Source organism: Pelecanus crispus, chromosome 3 (genome assembly GCF_030463565.1).
Source record: "Pelecanus crispus isolate bPelCri1 chromosome 3, bPelCri1.pri, whole genome shotgun sequence".
Taxonomy (NCBI): domain Eukaryota; kingdom Metazoa; phylum Chordata; class Aves; order Pelecaniformes; family Pelecanidae; genus Pelecanus; species Pelecanus crispus.
The window spans coordinates 4,651,347-4,669,761 of NC_134645.1; the positions used below are offsets into that span (position 1 = coordinate 4,651,347).

The 18,415-nt window shown below is 40.7% G+C and overlaps 1 protein-coding gene across 1 annotated transcript in view; it reads right to left on the reverse strand.

Annotated features, from left to right (window-relative positions):
• Nucleotides 1-3,703: 3,703 nt before the first annotated feature.
• USP34 (ubiquitin specific peptidase 34) overlaps nucleotides 3,704-18,415 on the reverse strand; it is a 121,976-nt gene continuing 107,264 nt past the window's right edge. The window contains exons 70-82 of the mRNA XM_075706775.1: nucleotides 17,441-17,598; nucleotides 16,098-16,176; nucleotides 12,568-12,694; nucleotides 12,119-12,226; nucleotides 10,927-11,031; nucleotides 10,678-10,802; nucleotides 9,483-9,635; nucleotides 8,394-8,517; nucleotides 6,626-6,705; nucleotides 5,754-5,894; nucleotides 5,465-5,611; nucleotides 4,665-4,824; nucleotides 3,704-4,352 (exon numbers count right to left, since the gene is read on the reverse strand). Coding sequence (XP_075562890.1) covers nucleotides 3,742-4,352; nucleotides 4,665-4,824; nucleotides 5,465-5,611; nucleotides 5,754-5,894; nucleotides 6,626-6,705; nucleotides 8,394-8,517; nucleotides 9,483-9,635; nucleotides 10,678-10,802; nucleotides 10,927-11,031; nucleotides 12,119-12,226; nucleotides 12,568-12,694; nucleotides 16,098-16,176; nucleotides 17,441-17,598 — 2,118 coding nt within the window. The 3' untranslated portion in view covers nucleotides 3,704-3,741. The remainder of the gene's footprint in view (nucleotides 4,353-4,664; nucleotides 4,825-5,464; nucleotides 5,612-5,753; nucleotides 5,895-6,625; nucleotides 6,706-8,393; nucleotides 8,518-9,482; nucleotides 9,636-10,677; nucleotides 10,803-10,926; nucleotides 11,032-12,118; nucleotides 12,227-12,567; nucleotides 12,695-16,097; nucleotides 16,177-17,440; nucleotides 17,599-18,415) is intronic.

Below are 18,415 nucleotides of genomic sequence, written 5' to 3' on the forward strand. Positions count from 1 at the left end.
TGACATTAGCATTGTTCAATTTTTGCACACAGTTATTTTGCAGCTGAGGAAAAAAAAAAAAAGAGCAGTTCACTTTACCTGCAGCAGGCAGCCTTCAGGAGAATTTCTAGCACTGTCAGCCAGCCACAGCATAAAGGGGGCAATTGTCACTTAGAAAGGCAAAACAATTTATTCCTGAGTGCCAAAATGTCTCATATTCCTTATAGACTCTCCAAGAGTTTAATAACACCTGAGAATGTTCAACTACATGTTATCCTCTGCCCTTGAGCTGGATGGAGCAGAGTTAGGAATTGCGCATCATTTAGTAACAGGATAATGGTAATGACATAGTATCACCCATAAAGAAATGACAGTATCATAAATACAGTTTGTTTTCTAAATAAGTCTCTGTGAAGAGTTCCCTATCCTAAAATTTTCCCAGTATAACAGAAGACACAGCAGGAGCGGAGACACATGCAGAGAGTTTGTGGGAAATACGCTCAAATGTATCGGAATCCACGTGTTTTAAGGAGACTAAGGCGCACAGAAGGCATTCCAGGGAGAGCGAGCAGTATGAAAGGAGAGAGGAAGCCGAGGGAGTTTTGCTTGTGACGGAGCACTTCCGTAGCGCAGTGAGACTGTGTGCAACCACCTGGTCTCCGAGAAAGCCAAAGGGTAAAACGATTAAATGTGCAAGACAAGGTTGGTAGGACTGTAGCCAAAAATCAGTACGGAGGACGGTCCTAGCAGTTTGAGTCCAGGAGGTAGAGGCTGGGTGCTAGGGACTAGGCACAGGGAGGGCAGTGGAAGGAGAAGGTATTTTAAAAGCTTGATTTTGAAGGGCTTAGATGGGAGGTGGGACTGCTGGGAGGAAATACCTAGCCATTAAATGAGAGGTGGGATGAGCCACGGGAGAGAGGAAGCCAGGTAAAGATGGGGTTTTCAAAGACAGGGATTAAAAAAAAGCATTCTTGAAGGCAAAGAAATAGAAACTAGAAAACGGATTCAAAGTAAAAAGAAGGGGAATACTGTGGAAGAAATCATGACCTGCAGAACATCTGGAACGAGGGACACACAGGAATAGAAAAGAAACGGGTCCAAACACGGATATAGAAGAGGAGACAAGTTTGTGCAGGTACTGCTTACCTTTGTTCTAAAACCTGAATACTGGGAAAGAATTCCCAATAAAAACTGCAGGAATACTCAGCTTAAGGGGGAAACGGGAAGGTAATGTAAGGGAAGAATAGTAAGAATGAGACTTCTGGTAATCTCGACACAGCTTTTGAGCAAAATAATAGAAAAGCTATTAAATTCAGTCAATTCAGAACTACAGGATAATCATTCAATTAGAGCTAATCAACATGTTTAATATTACCTTGTCAAATTTGATGTAGCTTTTCAAAGGGGTTGCAAAGGGAACTGCTGGCCTAACACAGCTTACACATACGGTGCATGTCTTACTACCTAAAATACTTTGCTTAGAGAGCCACCAAATCCCAACACAGCGCATCGCTGAAACGTTAACGCGCAACTGTAACGTCTTTGGTAATGGAAAATGGTTGTCAAATAAATGGACTTCTGGTGGGATTCTAAAAGGCCAGTTACCTATTTGTGAGAAAATAACTGACAATAAAGTACAAAATTGCCACCAACAGCATTTGCAAATGCTATCTACAGCTCTGTGGGGGAAAACATCCTAAAAATTACTTAAAGGGCCTAGTCAGTAGTCGGTGACCAGCTGAACACAGGAGGGCTAACAGGAGAGGAAGAAAGGTGTATGACTGACTTGTGTATCATTTACGAAATCGTTACTAAATACTGTTTTATACTTGGTATACATTTCAAAAAGGGGGTTCGAAATAATGAGAAAAAACCATCACAAAAGACATAATCCCACTCTTCAGTAACAGAATTACGGTGTGAGCTCATCCTGTATGAGAAGGCAAAGCCAAAGTGCCATAGTTGAAAGGTGCAGTCAGACAACATGCCAAAAATCAGATGCAGGTTTTGAGTAAGCGTGATTAATTAACTGAGACTACTCACCAAAGGGTTATAATGGCCGCTTCACCTCTCAAAGATTTTTAGATGGATAGGCAGTTATCTTCCTAAAGACATCTCACCCCAACCATTGGCTTGGTAGAAGACTTGATTGATGAATTCTGATACTGGTTACTTCTGTTTTGAGTAGAAGCTGTTGCTGATTTCTCTGAAGTTACAGTGTATGGAGAAGTTGATCAGAAAGGGTAATAAAATTATTCCTAAAGAGAGCGAAAACGCAATTATTTCATGTTTGAATAAGAAGGAGACCAACTTAAGCGCTCACCAGCATCAATGTAGTGTCTGTAAATGCAGGAATAGAAGTGCTAATAAAGGGGAATGTAAAGTCTGAAGACAGAAATGATTAATTAATGACTTTAGGTTAAAGAAAATGAGAGTAGATTCAGAGAGAGTAAGAGGAGTCGCAAAAGCATCACATAATAGAACCGTGGAGAAGCAAATGATGCGGAATGACATTAAATGGTGGGCAGAACGATGGAATTTGGAAGAAAAAAGACCACGGGAGATATGTTATGAAGACAACAGAAAAACAAATGAGCTAAGCAACTGGAAGATGAAGCTGAAAATGGAGTTTAATCAGATATTAAAACCAGTATCATTGACAGTCCAAAAGATCACATAGGAAACGGATATTGCTCAGAAGTAACAGGAGGAAATGTGACCGGGAAAGGTGATAAAGTCCTTCCAGCGTTGCGGGGGGTGAAGTCGTCAAGAAAGCGAGGGAGCGCGGCCGGGTGGGGCGGGCCCCGGGGAGCACGGGTGGAGGGAAAAAGGCAGTCAGTCTGCAAATGGCGCAGGAGAAACGGACGGCTAACACGGGTTAAAAATAGGGAAACGCCAAGTTCCGCCGGCTTCCGACCCCGCTGCGCGGCTGAGCATCCATACAGAGTAAAGCAGAAAAGGACCGACATCGATTATGTACATTTGATCATCGTTTCTCTCTGCAGCCGTTTCATTTTTGAAGTCATCTTTGCTGAGAAATCCAAAGACTGAAGCGACATATTATAAACAAATGAAAAGTCATCACAATCAGTTTAATGAAGTGCACAGAATAGCAATTGATCATGTCAATAAAAATAAAACAATTAATTTTACATCAAGTGTGCTTTATTTCCTCCACAGGTATTCTGTTAAATAAAGCACCATATATATACTGCCAGGCCACAGCTAAAGAGGATTCTTTACAGAATCAAATTTCTTGTGGTTGTTTAGTATACAAGTAAACTTAATTTTGATAATAAGAACCACAGCGATCTGAGGCAATCTGCCTCTATTATAAGGTACAAAACTGGCACAGAGGACACCATATTATACACAGTAAAAATGCCATAAGTTTAAATTACATCATCCAGGGCAACGAGGCCCTGTTCTCCCAGACAGCCATATTAAATGAAAGCCACTACAGTGAACTCTTAATTACATAAAACATATCCATTATCTGATTGCCCTTTAAGAAAGTGTACGGTAGAGGCAAAAAAGGGCGGGGGGGGAGGGAGAAAAAAAAAAAAGAAAGAAAGAAAAGAAATCTGGAGTTCTGCCTGACCAAGAAGTAAGCATATAAATCTATCTTGCCATTCAAGCAGAGAGCACTGGACAAACTGAAGCACAAAACAGAAATAAGCAAAACTTATACAAACAGCGGTTTTTGGGGGGGGAAGGAAAAAAAAAAAAAAAGACTTAAAAGCAGACATGCTCCATCTAATGTCAAGAAGCAGCTTGGTTTCCTTTTCCAGATATCCTTGTGACCACGTGAATCGTAGACTCAATGGTCCTACAGAGGATGTCTAAAATGTCATGCTGCTGCATGTGACTAAAAAGTCCTCTGGAATGGCCACAGCCGATGGATAAACTAGCTTCAGGGTCCTGGGATGGTAAGGCTTGACCATCGCAGCTCCTCAAATCTGCGAGGTCAGATAAAACTGCCGAAATCGATGTGGAAGGAAACTCCGAGTCCTCCTCGGCGCCGATGGAATCCTTGGAAGTCTGCAGGTCTTTAAATTCTTTGCATTCTTCAAATTTACCGTTCCCTGACTGCTCTTCCGTGTGCTGTGACCGTGTCGCTAACATTATGTCTTCTGAAAATGAAGATGGAACTTCCATTCTGTACTCCTTGACAGAACTGTTCTCGGGGGAAGGAGGATCTTGCTCAGTGCCTGGATCAATGATCGAAGAGTCCCGCGTCTCGTTATCCGAAGTGCTCGTTGGGGTCAACGCCTCCCGGGGTTCAGTTTTTGTATCACTGATACAGCTATCTACAGTGTGCTCCTCGTCACTGCTCACCCGTCTTCGCTTCACAGGAGTAGCTCCTTCGTCGTCTGCAACAAACAGGAAAACTCGCTCAGGGGAAGCGCATTGTTTTCGTGCCACACATCCAACTAACAGGCCTTTCCTTTCGTGTTTTTATCCTTTTCCATGTTAAACACGGTACTTCAATAAATACTTATTTCCTCGCAGGAAATTCATGTAACCGCCTAGAATTTTAGCTCCATAATAAACTGCTATTTCTTGCGTAGCGTTGGGGATTGGAGCCAAGAAACGGCCCACCTTCCGTGGTAAGAAAACAATGCGTTCCTTTAAGTTTGTAAAACCTTAGAATTGTTAGAGCGACACTCTCATAGAAAGCAAACCTTTAGTTTTTCTTTCTTTGGCTTCTTGCTCTTGTAATGAGTTCCTCTGTTGTTGACAAGCTCTACATTTGTTTAAAAGCTCTTGTAAAGTTGGAATCAGGGCTGAATTGAGCTGTTTGGGAGTGTGCACCGAAAGCAGCAAGGCAAGTGCTCGGAGGTCCTAAAAAAACAGAGGCAAGCAAACGTAACTAGCCTTATTTCACACTCTTACTTCATTACCCCCCCCCGAGATCTGTGCAATAAGCAGAGGCTTCAATGTGTTCTGTACATCCGAAAGGTCACATTCTAAATATGCTTGCGCTACTGAAATTTCCCACTCGCTACCGATACGCTGACCTTAACACGGATCTGTCCCAAGCAGAGGACAGTACCGTGCCGCTCGCTGCAAGAGGGAATCTTTTCGCTGCGTTAGAACATTTCTACGGTAACTCTACCGCACTTTGCGTTACTTGTTTTCCACACCAAGCTGCCCTCCGCCCAGCCTCGCGGTCCCCACCATCAGCTTGGGAGACCCAAGTATGTACGCTCTGCACGCCGAGGTGGAACGGAGAATTCTGGACAGTTTGGATTGCTGCTCCGTAAATTTACGGCTGTCTCGTTGGTAGGGGTTAACGTCTCCAGCCAGCCAGTTAAGGCAGCCTCCCCTGCTCTCACCAGCAGTCCAGCTCGTGCACAAAGTAGAGCTAACGATGCCCACCGCTTTAATTAGAACCTGGCATGTGGCACTGAAGGGTTTTCCGTGGAAAATAAAGCTGCCTCCTAAATGATGCCGACAGTTGAATGGCTTAGAAAAGACTCACCCCATTTAAAGTAGAGCTTGCTTTGGAAATTTCAACTCTCTGGTTGCTGAAGTCAGATTCTAAGCTTTGATACTGATTTATTAGATTTGTAATTAGAGTATTGATTAAGTTGGCACAGTTTGCTTCAGAAAACACCTGCCCTTGGACCTGTGAAAAGAAGGTAAGGTTTTAAAAAAAAAAAAAAAAAAAACCCACAAAAAAATGGAACTGTGAGAACAGTACCCAAAACTGAAATAGCATCTATGACCACATTTCTTGAAATGGAAATTATCGCTAAAAGACCACGCACCTTTAGAAGAAAATGGGTCAGAAAGGTGTATACAACGTTGTTGTTCAGAAAGGTCCTTTCATCCATCAGAATACATTTGATATATTCTGCAAAAACTGGATCTTCACAGAGGAGCTTTACGCAGTTCTTTGACATTGCGGACTGGAGAAGAGAGAGAGAACACTGCAAAGTCATCACCGACGCACTGCGCTGCGGTAGCGCTGCAGACATCCACGCCGGGCCCACTGGTGTTCTTAATTCATACTGGACCACTCTTACTGATAAGAACATTTCAGGTCTATCAGGCATCAGTAAATTGTACAAATTAATTATTGCCAATTATTATTTCCCATTTTCCTTTTACAAAGCGTATTCCACAGGAGCGCCAGTTTGTCACGATCAGTGAGTATCTGAAGGGCCGGTGTCTGCCAGTCCGTGAGCCAACTGCAGGGTCCTGCGGAGGTGCAAAGGCCCCTCCTCGCAGCAGGCGCACGGCGATAGCCCACTGAGAGATCTCCCAATTTTTATTCCATCGTACCAGCATTTACGCTACGTAAAAAGCTGGAAATTCAGAGGTGGGATGAAGTCGGTTTTGTACACCGTTCAGGCTGCCATCCTGCCAATATTACATACCGCGTGAAGTTGCTGTGTAAGTTTTTGCAGGACCGAGGGCATACTGGGAGCAAATACGACTGGCCAGATTTTTATGTGTGATTTATGGGTTTTATCAGATGACAGGCAACATAAGCAGAGGTATTTTCTGTTCAAAATGCTAGTATGTTGAGTGATTAAACAATACGCACTAGTTACAATTTACGTTAATCTCTCTTTCACATTCATTGGATTTTGGCTGTATTCCCATTCCGTTAGTTCTCAAACTCTCTGGCTCTTACCTGAGTCTGACAAAGCTCAGTCCAAAGCTTGGGGAACAGCGCGAGATGAAGCGGCAAACCTTCATATGCAACTAGGACACCTGAAATTTTATGAGAAAGTGTTACTGTGTGAGAATTTTGTTGGAGATACGCGCTTCCTGATAACAGTAGTACCAAGGTGCCATATCATTTTATAAGACCACATTCTAAGCACTTTTTATAATTGGAAAGTCCCAACGTCTGTGAAGTTTTTATAGTACATTTAATAAATAGACGTATCCCTTCGCTATTTCTGTGAAATGTAAAACCAAACCTAAAGCGCTGGCTTCAGTTCTGGCTTTGTAATCAGATTATTTTATTGTAATAAATTCTCTTCCATTTTCAACTGGTCAGCTACAGCACTTACAGGTTTTAACTCTCTTTTTTTAAAAACAGCGTGTAATTTTTAACGGGTAATCTTCATTATTAACCCACACAGCACTGTTACCCAGACCATGAAAGAGTTAAGGGATACACTGAACAACAGCAAAGGATATAAAACCTACTGGGATTGCGTAACTAACACAACCTATAGTAAGTACTAATCACGCCAGAGTTACAGTCAGAAGAGCGTGACAAACAACGAGCAAATGGGTGATTTGGGGGATCAAAAGAATTCTGCTATCGTTGCTCTTTGGACAAGATTAGTTTTGTGTGGTTTTATTTGTCTAGAAGCGGTATTTAATCGTAGCTAGCTAGCCAGCTTCTACAGGCAGAGAAAACAAGAAAACAAGCGGGTATTTTCAGGTGGCGTTCATTCTGCTTAAGGTATTTCAGAATGGGGAGATCAGTTTCGCTTGGAAGGAATTGACGTCTCTCCACTGACTACAGAGGAACGCCTGGCTATACCTCTGATTTTTAGACAACCGCAGCGAGACGGCTCCCAGTCAGCGTGTCCATGTAACAACTATTTGTGTGACGCTGAGGTTTGTGCATCTGCACCTACCACACTGGGTCACTCGGCTTGTCCTAGGGTCCGTGGTGAGAGACGGAATTAAAAAAAAAAACCAAACAAGCCCACAAACCCACCACGGTGACCCTTTGGAGCAGCACATGGACTTAGTGGGGCAATTCAAGGCGGGATGCTCTCCTGCAGAGAGCCAGCGGAACGGCTGGGGCAGTCGGACAGATAAAAAACCCCAAAAAACCAGGTTTACATTGTGACAAGAAGAAACCCAAATACTGGTGGTATCTACTGGCAGAGCTGAAACAAGTATCGGGTGCAAACCACATGACCGAACGGTTATAAACGTAATTAAATGTTGTGGTGGTTCCCTAAGCTATGGAGTAAAATAAAGCCAGGCTGGTAACAACAGAACCAGTGCCGTCGTGGCTGGCTGGTCATGTACGCTCCTGGGCAGACTGCCCATTAACGCCATGGCAGAGATGCTGAGGATTCGGGATCTGATCCAAAGCCAAAGTGCCAAACCAAAAAAACCCACAAAAACACCCCAAAAAACCAAGCTTCAGTGAGTCCTGTATTAAAGTCTAAATGTGCAAGGAGACTGAATTCTCACCGGTTGCCTCGGCTGCTTTCTGGACAGGCCTACAGTCCCGAAGGTAAAACTGCACTACACTGCACACGTCACACAGTTTTGTGGGTAAAAGTAATGTCCAGAATGATTAATGCAGCGAGTTTCACAAGCTCTGCTTTTTCTTAAAAATGTTGAATATAAAACTTGGTGGAGAAGCACTCACAGTTATCACAGAAAAAAAAAAAATCCTTAGGCTGTTTAACCTTCATACTTACTCATTTTAACTAAAGTTTCAGTAAACTTTTCACAGTTGATTGCAACTCGACATAGTAGATGGATGAACTGATGATAAGAAAAGAAGTAGTCTAGCAGCATACGATCGTAAACATCATCTTTGCCCTGAAGATTTAAGAGAGCCTCATTTAAACTACATAAGCAACTGGACAGCAACCAGATTTCCTGAGCATCTAGCTTAACGTTACTGCACTTCTTGCCCTGCAGCGTTTAATCCGATACTACGGGAAAACACGATGGGAATTTCGGGGTCTAGCCCAGGCCAGCTGTGTCCCCTCACCGAGCCCTTGGCAAGCACAGTGGTGAGATGGGAGGAGGGATGGCAGATGCGATTCCCCCACCGGTAAAAGCTTTTATCGTACGATTCTGAATCAACAGACCGAGAAGACGCAAAGCTGTGCGAATACCACGTCTTGAAGATGACAAGAAAAGAGCGCAGTAATTTTAAATCCTATACAGATACCTAAATATATACGCACTGCTGCTTTTTAAATCATCATTTGCCAGTTACTATCTGCAGAAGTCAGAATTTTTTCAAGCCTGAGCTTCACGAGCTTTCCAAGCAGTATTTTCAGGAATGTCTCAAACCAAACGATAAATACATGCCAAGGGTTTTGCGTGCCAGTATTTTAATGTATTTTGGATGTATAGGCTTAAAACGGCATCGGCTTCTGTAGACCAGATAGCCAAAAGGAAATCTCAAAAATTCAAGCAAACAAATGCAATCTTACACAAAACGAATGAATGAAAAATAAGCATGCAAAAACACAGGGAAACGTAATCGTGGATGTGGCTTTAGAGGCTTAAAAATCTTCTGCTTCCTAATGTACATGAATTCATTAGAACGTGTAAAACACCGTGTCGTACGGTATGGCGACTTTTTAAGTTCAAGCGTCTATGTTATTTAGCGTCACATCCATTACCTCTGGATGCATGACGGAAAAAACCCGCTACAGATAATTTCTGGCTCTGCGCATTGTTTAATCGACTCTGGGTACACAGTGAAATTTGACGGTGCACAAATATACAAAGCATCATTTTGAAAGCTTTAAAAAAGAAGGGTTACTTACCCTACAGTAACCGTGCTTCTTCGAAATGTGTTGCCCACACAGATTCCCATCTACGTGCACATAGGCCCCATGTGCAGGAGATTGGATTCTTTCTGAATAGCAGTGTCCACTGGGGCTGTGCCTGCACCCAGTGTGTCCTTGCGACCACTGTACCTGAGGGCATAAGGGGTATGGCGGCTTCAACCACCACTCAATTCCTTCACCGATAAGAATCCCCTATGACAGGACTCGGAGTTAGCACAGGAGGAGGAGCACAGAATCTGTGTGGACAAAGCATCTTGAAGAACCACAGTTACTGTACAGCGAGTAACCAGTTTTCCTTCTTCAAATGATTGTCCATACATATTCCTTTTAGGGTGGGATTCACCTTACCTGACTTTAGCTATCTAAAATCTAGTCATTTCAGTACGCCCTGCAGTCAATGGAGAGAGAGGGAGGGAGGGAGACAGACAGACAGACTCCTCCAGAGGAAGAGTCACCTCAGCCGGACTCAGGCGTCTGGGACAGGAAGGAGGGCAACTGTTTATCGCCGTTAACCAGAGACAGAGCTGGACCCCGAGCTTTTAGATAGGCAAAGTTACGTGAGCTGAATCCCACCGTTGCTGCGACTGCAATAACGGGACGTGGCAAGCGACTACGAAGTAGCCCCACCGAAGCTGGCATCCCATCAGGAAGCCCACAGAAGGGAAAATGGAAAGTAAAAGACTTCAAGCCCTACGTGGTATTTCAGGTACTGGTATTTTACCCAAACAAGTAGTAGATTATGCCTCAGTCCCGGTGGAATGGACTCTAATGAAACCTGGAGGATCTACTCGGCTGCCTGCTAATAAATCGTAACATACTTTGAAACCCGTCTGGACAATCCCTGCGCGGTTCCTGAATTTTCTTTATAAATGCCACAAACAGATTGGAAGATTATCAAAATGCGTGCTGTGGGTTTTTTTTTTTGGAATACACGGTTCAAACTCTCATTGTGCCTGGAATATGAAGCTGTGTGTCACCAAGGGCAGGGAAATGGTGCTTCTGGAGTGCACATCTAGAATGGAGTATATGAGGACAACACATCTTGAAGAAGAATTATGCTTTGTTTACAAAGAAAACGTAGATGCATTACGCTACTGGAGCCTCGTAATACTTTTATACAAAGGGAAAATGATAGAGAAATAGCTATTTATAAGACCGTACATTTACATACCTTGCTGGCTTCCACCATTGTAGGCAAGAGGCACATATTAAGTTCAGGCCGTGGAGGACGAATATTGCTTTTCCCCCCTATTAATTTCAAATTTTCACGACATGGAAAATAAGGTCCAAGAGACACTGCAGTACAAGTTAGGATAAAATAGGGAGACATTTAAAAGGTCAGTATTTGACATCAGCAAGGAACGCGGTAGAGTAATAATAGCGTAAGAGAACTTCAAAATACAATCGCTGAAATACCTACTTGGGATATTACTGTGGTGGTATGTACAATGATTGTGCTGTAGAAATGGAACCAGAGTATGTAGGAAATCATGAGGACTTAAAAGTACAAGCTCCTTGAGGACATCTACAAACAAAAAGTTGGTTTTGCTATTACATATTGTTATTTCTTAACAGCAAACAGTTCAACTTCAGGCTCATGCATTTTCAAACTCTCTGTCACAGCGCTTTTGCTGCGCCTTGTGCGTGCCGTGGAGGTAGGCTCTACTGCGAATAGCACGTAAAGAGAACACCCCCGAACCAGTCAAGATTCCCTTCACCTCCACCACTGGGAGAAAACCTGCTCAGTGGTCCATCAACCACCAGTGAGAGGGGTGCCAGCTTGTAGAAAGTAGAAGCTCAATAGAATTACCCTCTTTCCTGCTTCTTAAACATATCAGGTTTGATGCCTGGAAAATGTCAACCAGCAGCAGTCAGGAGGACAATGAGAAAGGCGCTCAAAATAAGGGGAAAACGCAGACAAATCACACACAAAAAAAGGTAATTTGGACAGAGTTTTAGGCCTTCATCAACATGCATAAAAATGCAGATTATATCTGTTAAATAATATTAAAAAACCCCTAAACTAGAAAAACTTTCTGAAATAGGTCTTCTAATGCAGGAGAGACACTTTCATATAATGTCTATGCCTATGATTTTAAAAAGCAAATCCATTCAGTTCTACAAGCTGTTTAAGCTTTACTTTTATTATTATACCTCCCAGTAAGGGAGCATAAAAACGAACACTAAAAGCTGTTACTCAGACTAAATTGGTCACCTTGCATCCTTCCAAGTGGAGCGTTAGTTAATATTTGAATTTTAATGTAGGATTTGGGATTTGATTCTAAACTCACTGACACGTGAATTCAGGAGTTATTCCTTAATCATGCCCCTTATCAGGTAGCAGACTGATCTCTCAAAACGAAGGCCGACTTTTTGTGCACACAGTCTGCATGCCGAGGGGAGTAGGAATATTAATTTTAACCTGACGAAACCAGAAATACTTAGAATAGGAACAATGGCAATACCGATGTATTGACAAGAGGACTATAAACAATCCCAATCTACAGAGCATCTAGCAAGCATTTGCACTTGCAGAAATGGAATTTAAATCTCAAAGCAGTAACTGCGTAGAACAGGTCCTTCCTGACTGCAGTTACGCTGTTACGACTTACCAATACAAGCGTTTCTGAGTTCTGGGGGACTGTAGGAGTTTAGCAGAGTTAAGAGCTTATGGGCAAATTCAATTCGCTCCTGCCACTGAATGAGAGCTTGCTTCACATCTGCAAATGCAAAAACCATAGAAATCTGTTCAGTTAATTGCTCAAAAGCTCATTAAAGAAAGCACAGAATTTTACTGCTGAAGAATCTCTTTTTCCTCTAGCATGATTTTAATCCATCTAGAAAGCTGCTAAGTCTCACCAGTCCATTGCTATTAAACGTACTTAATCTAGTTTCGTATGACGTCAATAAATAATAAGTAACACTTTAATAACTGTTAATACTCATATCTCCTGCTGTATGGGATATTTTTAAACACAGATAATAAGCGAGATAAAATACTAGGGTTTGGGTCATGAAAAGTAATTAACAGGTGCCATCCTTTGAAGAGTTATAATCGAACCTTTTCTTTGCAGATATGGACGTGTTGACTTAAGAACCGAAAGGAAAATAGACAGCAGTTCTACCAGGTCTCCAGTCACATGGCAAGCTGTGGCCTCGTGGTACATCATGTGCAACGTGTTAAAGGACTGTAAAGAAAAAAAATGCCAAAACTTTATGTTGCCAAATTAACGCACTTGTTATCGTTTCCATTTCTATCCTACAGATACCACTTCTTACATGTTTTTTTACGCTCAAACAAGATGTATTAAAACATACTGTGCTAGATGTCATCGCAAAATTACTCAAAGACAACAACATTTAAAAAGAGAATAAATCTGTACACAAAATTAATATATTTACTAAAAAATAAAAAAAAAGAAAATAAAGAGGGGAGGGTGGGGGAAAAGGGGCAGAAAGAGAGAAGGAAAGGGAGCGAACAAATGAACAACCCGGTATCTTCCGTAACAACCAAATATAACTGTTGACCTGGCCATCTAGTTCTGGTAACAATGAACAACAGCTAGTCTGGTATGGGGGGGTTAAAATGAAACTTGCCTTTGGCCAAAAGGCTGATTTTTGTTCTTCTCACCTAACCCAAAAACTAGAATCGTATTTAATTTTTCTCACATGCATGTCCGAGGGAAACTGAATTTGTACAATTTATTATAACAATAACCCCTCTATAAGGAGCTACCACCCATCTCAAGAAATGAGCATTTTCGTGAGCACATCCTATACCGCTTATAGAGGGGGACATTACAAACAGCCTGAATTTGTTTTCAAGGTAAAAGCTTTCTGTCAGTGGCTTAATGTAATTACAAAGTTTTCACGCATAACATTTACCTAAAACCCAACAAGCAAAGCGTAATTTGAGACACGGTATTTTTATGTATCTGTAATCCCAGTATTTCTGTGCCAACGTACGAAGTGGTATTAGAGATGCACAGACAGACACGGGTATGTGAATTTGGGGAAAAACCGCAAGATTAATGTCGATGCTAGTCATTTTTCAAAATGCTGCTTCCGGACATATGCTATATGATTGTATGTCAGATGAATGACTTCTCCTTTTAGAACTAAAACACCTTCTGGGCATCTGTGATTTATAGAAGTATTGGGAAGGAAAAGCAACTCATTTCTGAACTGCAAAAATTCTAGCACAAGATGTAAGAAAATATATTTAATCTGCTGGGATATTTTAAAGATAAAGAAGCAGTAATCTCATTCCCTATAATGCAAAATCTTGATGTGTCATTTTTATACTACAGTGAAGATAAAAGATACATGGCCAACCCTGCTAAGTGGAAAACTTTCCTGAACGTGACAGCTCCTTGATGCAACGTTTTTCACCACGCAAAACACTTCCAGTGAACAAGTGAAAATATAAGGCCTGGTAATTTCAAGCTGTAAAGCAACTCAGCTAAAAGCTGAACGTTAGTTTTGGCTAATTTCTAGCAATGTTTTACACAGGATAAATTGCATTTTATATTACACATTCTTTATAAACTTAAGTAGCCGTTGTTAGCGTGGATCAGGGTTAACTAGAGCTGTTAAACCAAGTTCTCTTTATACATATCTATGTATATATCCTCATCTACTTATGAGTTTCATGTACGAATAAAGCTACAGCTCAGTTCCTAACTTCTTAGCCCAAGTTTAGTGACTGTAAGCTAACTGTAGTTCATCAAAAGGCTTACATTTGTAACAAGCTCATGAAAACTCAACTTTCAAACAGTACTGCCGTATCTTAGTTTTTATTTTTCTAACTGATTTTGTAATTTCAGCTTTTTCTATCACACTTTGTCCCAGAAAATACAAACTAATGACATAAAAAAAGGAGAATTTTTTATATACACCATATAAAAATGGGGTTGGAATCAACCTCAAAGCATCATCTACGCCATCCACATGCCTTAAGGCAGACTAAATGTCTTTACATCCTTGACAGAGGCTTGCTCAAAGCCCTCCTGACGACTTCCAGTTGTGCTGGCTGACCCTTCTGAAGCAGTCTATTCCACTATCCCATTTACTGCACAGCTACAACTACCTCCTATCCACCTGTCTTGCAACACGGATTTTTACCAGTTTATTATCCCTCCCTGAATACACCATTCTACATATGCCAAGAATGCATGCGTCTTATTTTTACCCTTTCTCCAACAATAATCCAGACAATCTTGATTTTTATTCTTGTTCTCAAAAGGATCTAGCATCCTTCCCCATCTTGCATTGCCAGCATATTTAATAAACACACGTTCTCATCCATCAACTCAATAATGGAAGTGTTGAATAGAATCCAAGACCTTACACCAATCTTAAGAAGGACAAAAGGAAAAAAAGAAGAGATAAACACTGTATGTGCCCTTTTTCAGTCTTCTGGTATCTCACTCATGTTAAAGTAGCCACTAACAGTTCGGAGCTTTTTCAGCAATGTCTTTTAGGCTTCTCCTACATTACTGCAGGACAGTATGAGTGGGTCTGTAGAGTGAAACTGTTGGTGGGCAGGGGCTTGACATCCAAACTGTACCCATTTCAGGGCTGCGTTATTTATTCTTCTTTTTCCTTTCCATTTTGAACTAATTCTGGTCCAGTCTCATGGATCAAATATCCACTTACAACGGGAATACACTATATGTGCTCTGGAAATGCATCTTTAGGTTTACTTTCATCAGAAAGAAATCTAGTTTATGTGTTCTTAGACCACTCCTTCTTGGAAAGAAAAGCACAATGAGTAGAAAAGATAGGGAGAATTGCCTCGGAAGTGCCCAAGAAGCACTCAGAAATATTAACTGCAACTGCATCTAAGTGTCCTTTATTTCTGCATTTTAACCTGTTGCCTCAACACTTCTAAACTAGTAATAATTGTGTGACTGTGCTCAGCCATTTACTCACAGTTGATGTGATAAAGAGAATGACACCAAAAAAGCATAAACTCACTCCTCTCAACATAACCTGTTGGTGGCTTACCCTCTGTCTTAGAACCAGGCAAACATTTTCCTCATCTTTTTACTACTAAAGAAATCTTCTTCAAGGTGGCAGGGGAAGTATCTATGTGAAGAAAGCCAACACTGACTTCTTACTACTCACGACATGTCTTGCTAAGTTCCAACTGTTTCAGCAGACCTAATTTACTCGCCATTATGAACCTCAGAGCGAGCGTATCTACCCTTGATGTACGAGGCGACACATCGCCCTTTTATTTCTTGATCATCTTTCCTATTTAAGCTGCATTCTTTTATAGTTATCCTACCAAATCACTGTCATCAGCTAATCTGTTATCTTTATCCTGGATTAAGATTTGTATTGCCTCAAAATTTACTCACTTAGCCTCCTACATTAGCGTTTCAACATGCAAAATGTCTGGTAAATAATTTTTTGTCCTTCCTATGATCCTTAAGATTTTACATTTGTGCCAGTACTTAATCAACATATTTCTTACCTTTATTTTAAATTATACCATATTGAAAAAATTTAAAGCAAACACATTGTCAGGAAGGAAGCAATGAAGAAAGCGAGGTGTTTACGATAATTAAATAACAAAGTATTTACCTCGGTCATCAGAATCAATCCTCTATTAAACACAACAAGAAGTCTGTCTTCATCAGATTCTAATAATATTCTGAAGGCACTAGGAAGAAAATCCAAACATTGAGAACACTGAAAAATACGTATAATCTTTTCATAATTCATACAAATGCTTAAAATTGTTATGCTCGTGCTGTATTTTGGAAAACAATCACAGAAGAACAAAGAAACCCCAAAAGAACATAATTATTTCTCTTCCTTTTTTCCCCATTTTCTCATTTAAAAATGCCTCTGATGCTAACTTCCTTTATGTCAACTTTATGTTATCAAAAGTAATTTATAAACAACCTTTACAGAAATATTTCCCAAATAATGTCTGCAACAATGCTAAAACTGAGGAAAATAAGGTACTTCAAAGACAGAAGTTTATGCTTGTCAAAATGATACATTTAAATAGGTTCAGTTAAGCATGTGTTTGGACTTTGAAATGTGTAAAAACATTTCTATCAGAATATTTTATGCTTACAGCAGAACAGAAAATAAAGGATTATGCTCGTGCACGGTTCCTCTCAACAAAACAATTCTTCCAGAGCGTTTGGGAAAAGCTGGTTGGGCTGTGCGACAGGTGACGGTATGTAATCCCTTCAGGTAAGACAGGCCGTTTTCCCTTTGCACCAGAGTGTTTCAATGCGTCAACAGTTGCATGTAAAACCCCAGTGCCTGACCTACATACACCCGCAATTTATAGTTATACTGAAAATACCCAAGCAACAGTTTCAGCTGTACTACTAAGATAGACCAGAAATGAAAAACTATTTGATGGTGCGATACAATAAAACTGTGTCCCACAGGCAGTATTTCTAAAAAACATTTCTGCCCAAGAATAGCAGATGTCACCAACAGCAGCTGAAATTGCTGCTTTGCCAATCTAGACTAATCACGCTAGGCTGAGAATGGAACTTCAGCTTAAATGCTGAATTAGAACATTGATTGATTTGGTTTTAGGTTTTTTTTTTTTTCCCAAGGGCTCTACTAATTCAATTTTGTCATGGTGTTTCTTTTTGAACCCTGACAATACCAATCATGGTTTACACCTGTTTATTGTAAAATATTTGCTTAGTTTCTGAATTTTTAGAAGATGAAACATTCTAGAATAAATCACATTCACAAACAATGGATTTTGAAAAAAAAAAAGTTATAAATTGTAACTTTGTTTGCTTACTTCTGAATAAAAGTAGCCCCAAAACTTTATCAAAAAGAATATCAAAATAACACCACTGGTTTTTTTTGTACTTCACATTTGGTGAAATACAGCTCTTATTCAAACAGGATTAGATTATTACACTACAACTTCACTACTACCGTACCTTATTAAAGTAGTCCAACAAGACCGTCCGTCCAAGCAGCGCAGGTAACAGCTTATGGTTGTCTTCTTAAATTGCTTTATATCTTCTATCTCTTCCTCTCTCATGTCTGGTCTCTGAGCTACAAACAGTTGCATGAGGTTAAACAGCTCTTCTACTGCCTAAAACACACAAAAATATTCGGTTAGAGTAATCTCTCTCAGTACGTTATCGTTTGTATCTTCCTATTCGTATTACTTATCCTGTTACTTCTACTAAGTAATATACAGAACAAGTATGTGTAAGCAAATTTAGATGGGAATACAGTTCTAAGCATTATAACAAAGTTATAAAAATCAGCAGGCAACATTTTAACCTTAAATAATTAAAACTAAGTGGTTCTTAAAAACTCAAATTTTGATATAGAAGTTGTGGCTATTTCTTATCTATCTTCAATGCAGTTTGCTTTTAGCCTTTACTATTTACTGCGTGGGTTAGGACTCGGATATTTGAGATAACCCTTATGAGCCTTAAATAGATGTTTTAATGTCTCTTAACAGCACAGCTCAGAGAGAGACAGAGAGAGGGAGGAGAATGTGGAAATCCTGAGCCATGTCACCGAACTTCCTGGCTTTCCTTGAGGAACGTAGGGTCATCTTCTGCAGCATGGGCATGCGCATTCTCTGATGATAATGTTTACATTCTAAGTAACAGAATTCAGAGAGCTCCTTGTGCTAAAACTCACTAAGTCCCATGTGCATGGGAAACACTAAAGACAGTGGAGTAACTGAAGTCCCTGCCCTAGCAAGACAAACTGAGACTTCCGAGGGGAGATGAAAACAATGAAAGCAGCAGGGCTACTCCCAGGACTGTCAGAGCATAAAGTTACTCTATGAGCTCAGCTAGAGCTCATAGAAGATTCCATGCATCCTCCTCCTCTACATAGCGAGGAAAATCTTTGTATTCTTTCTGTCCTTGTACACCTGTGAAGGACCCCAA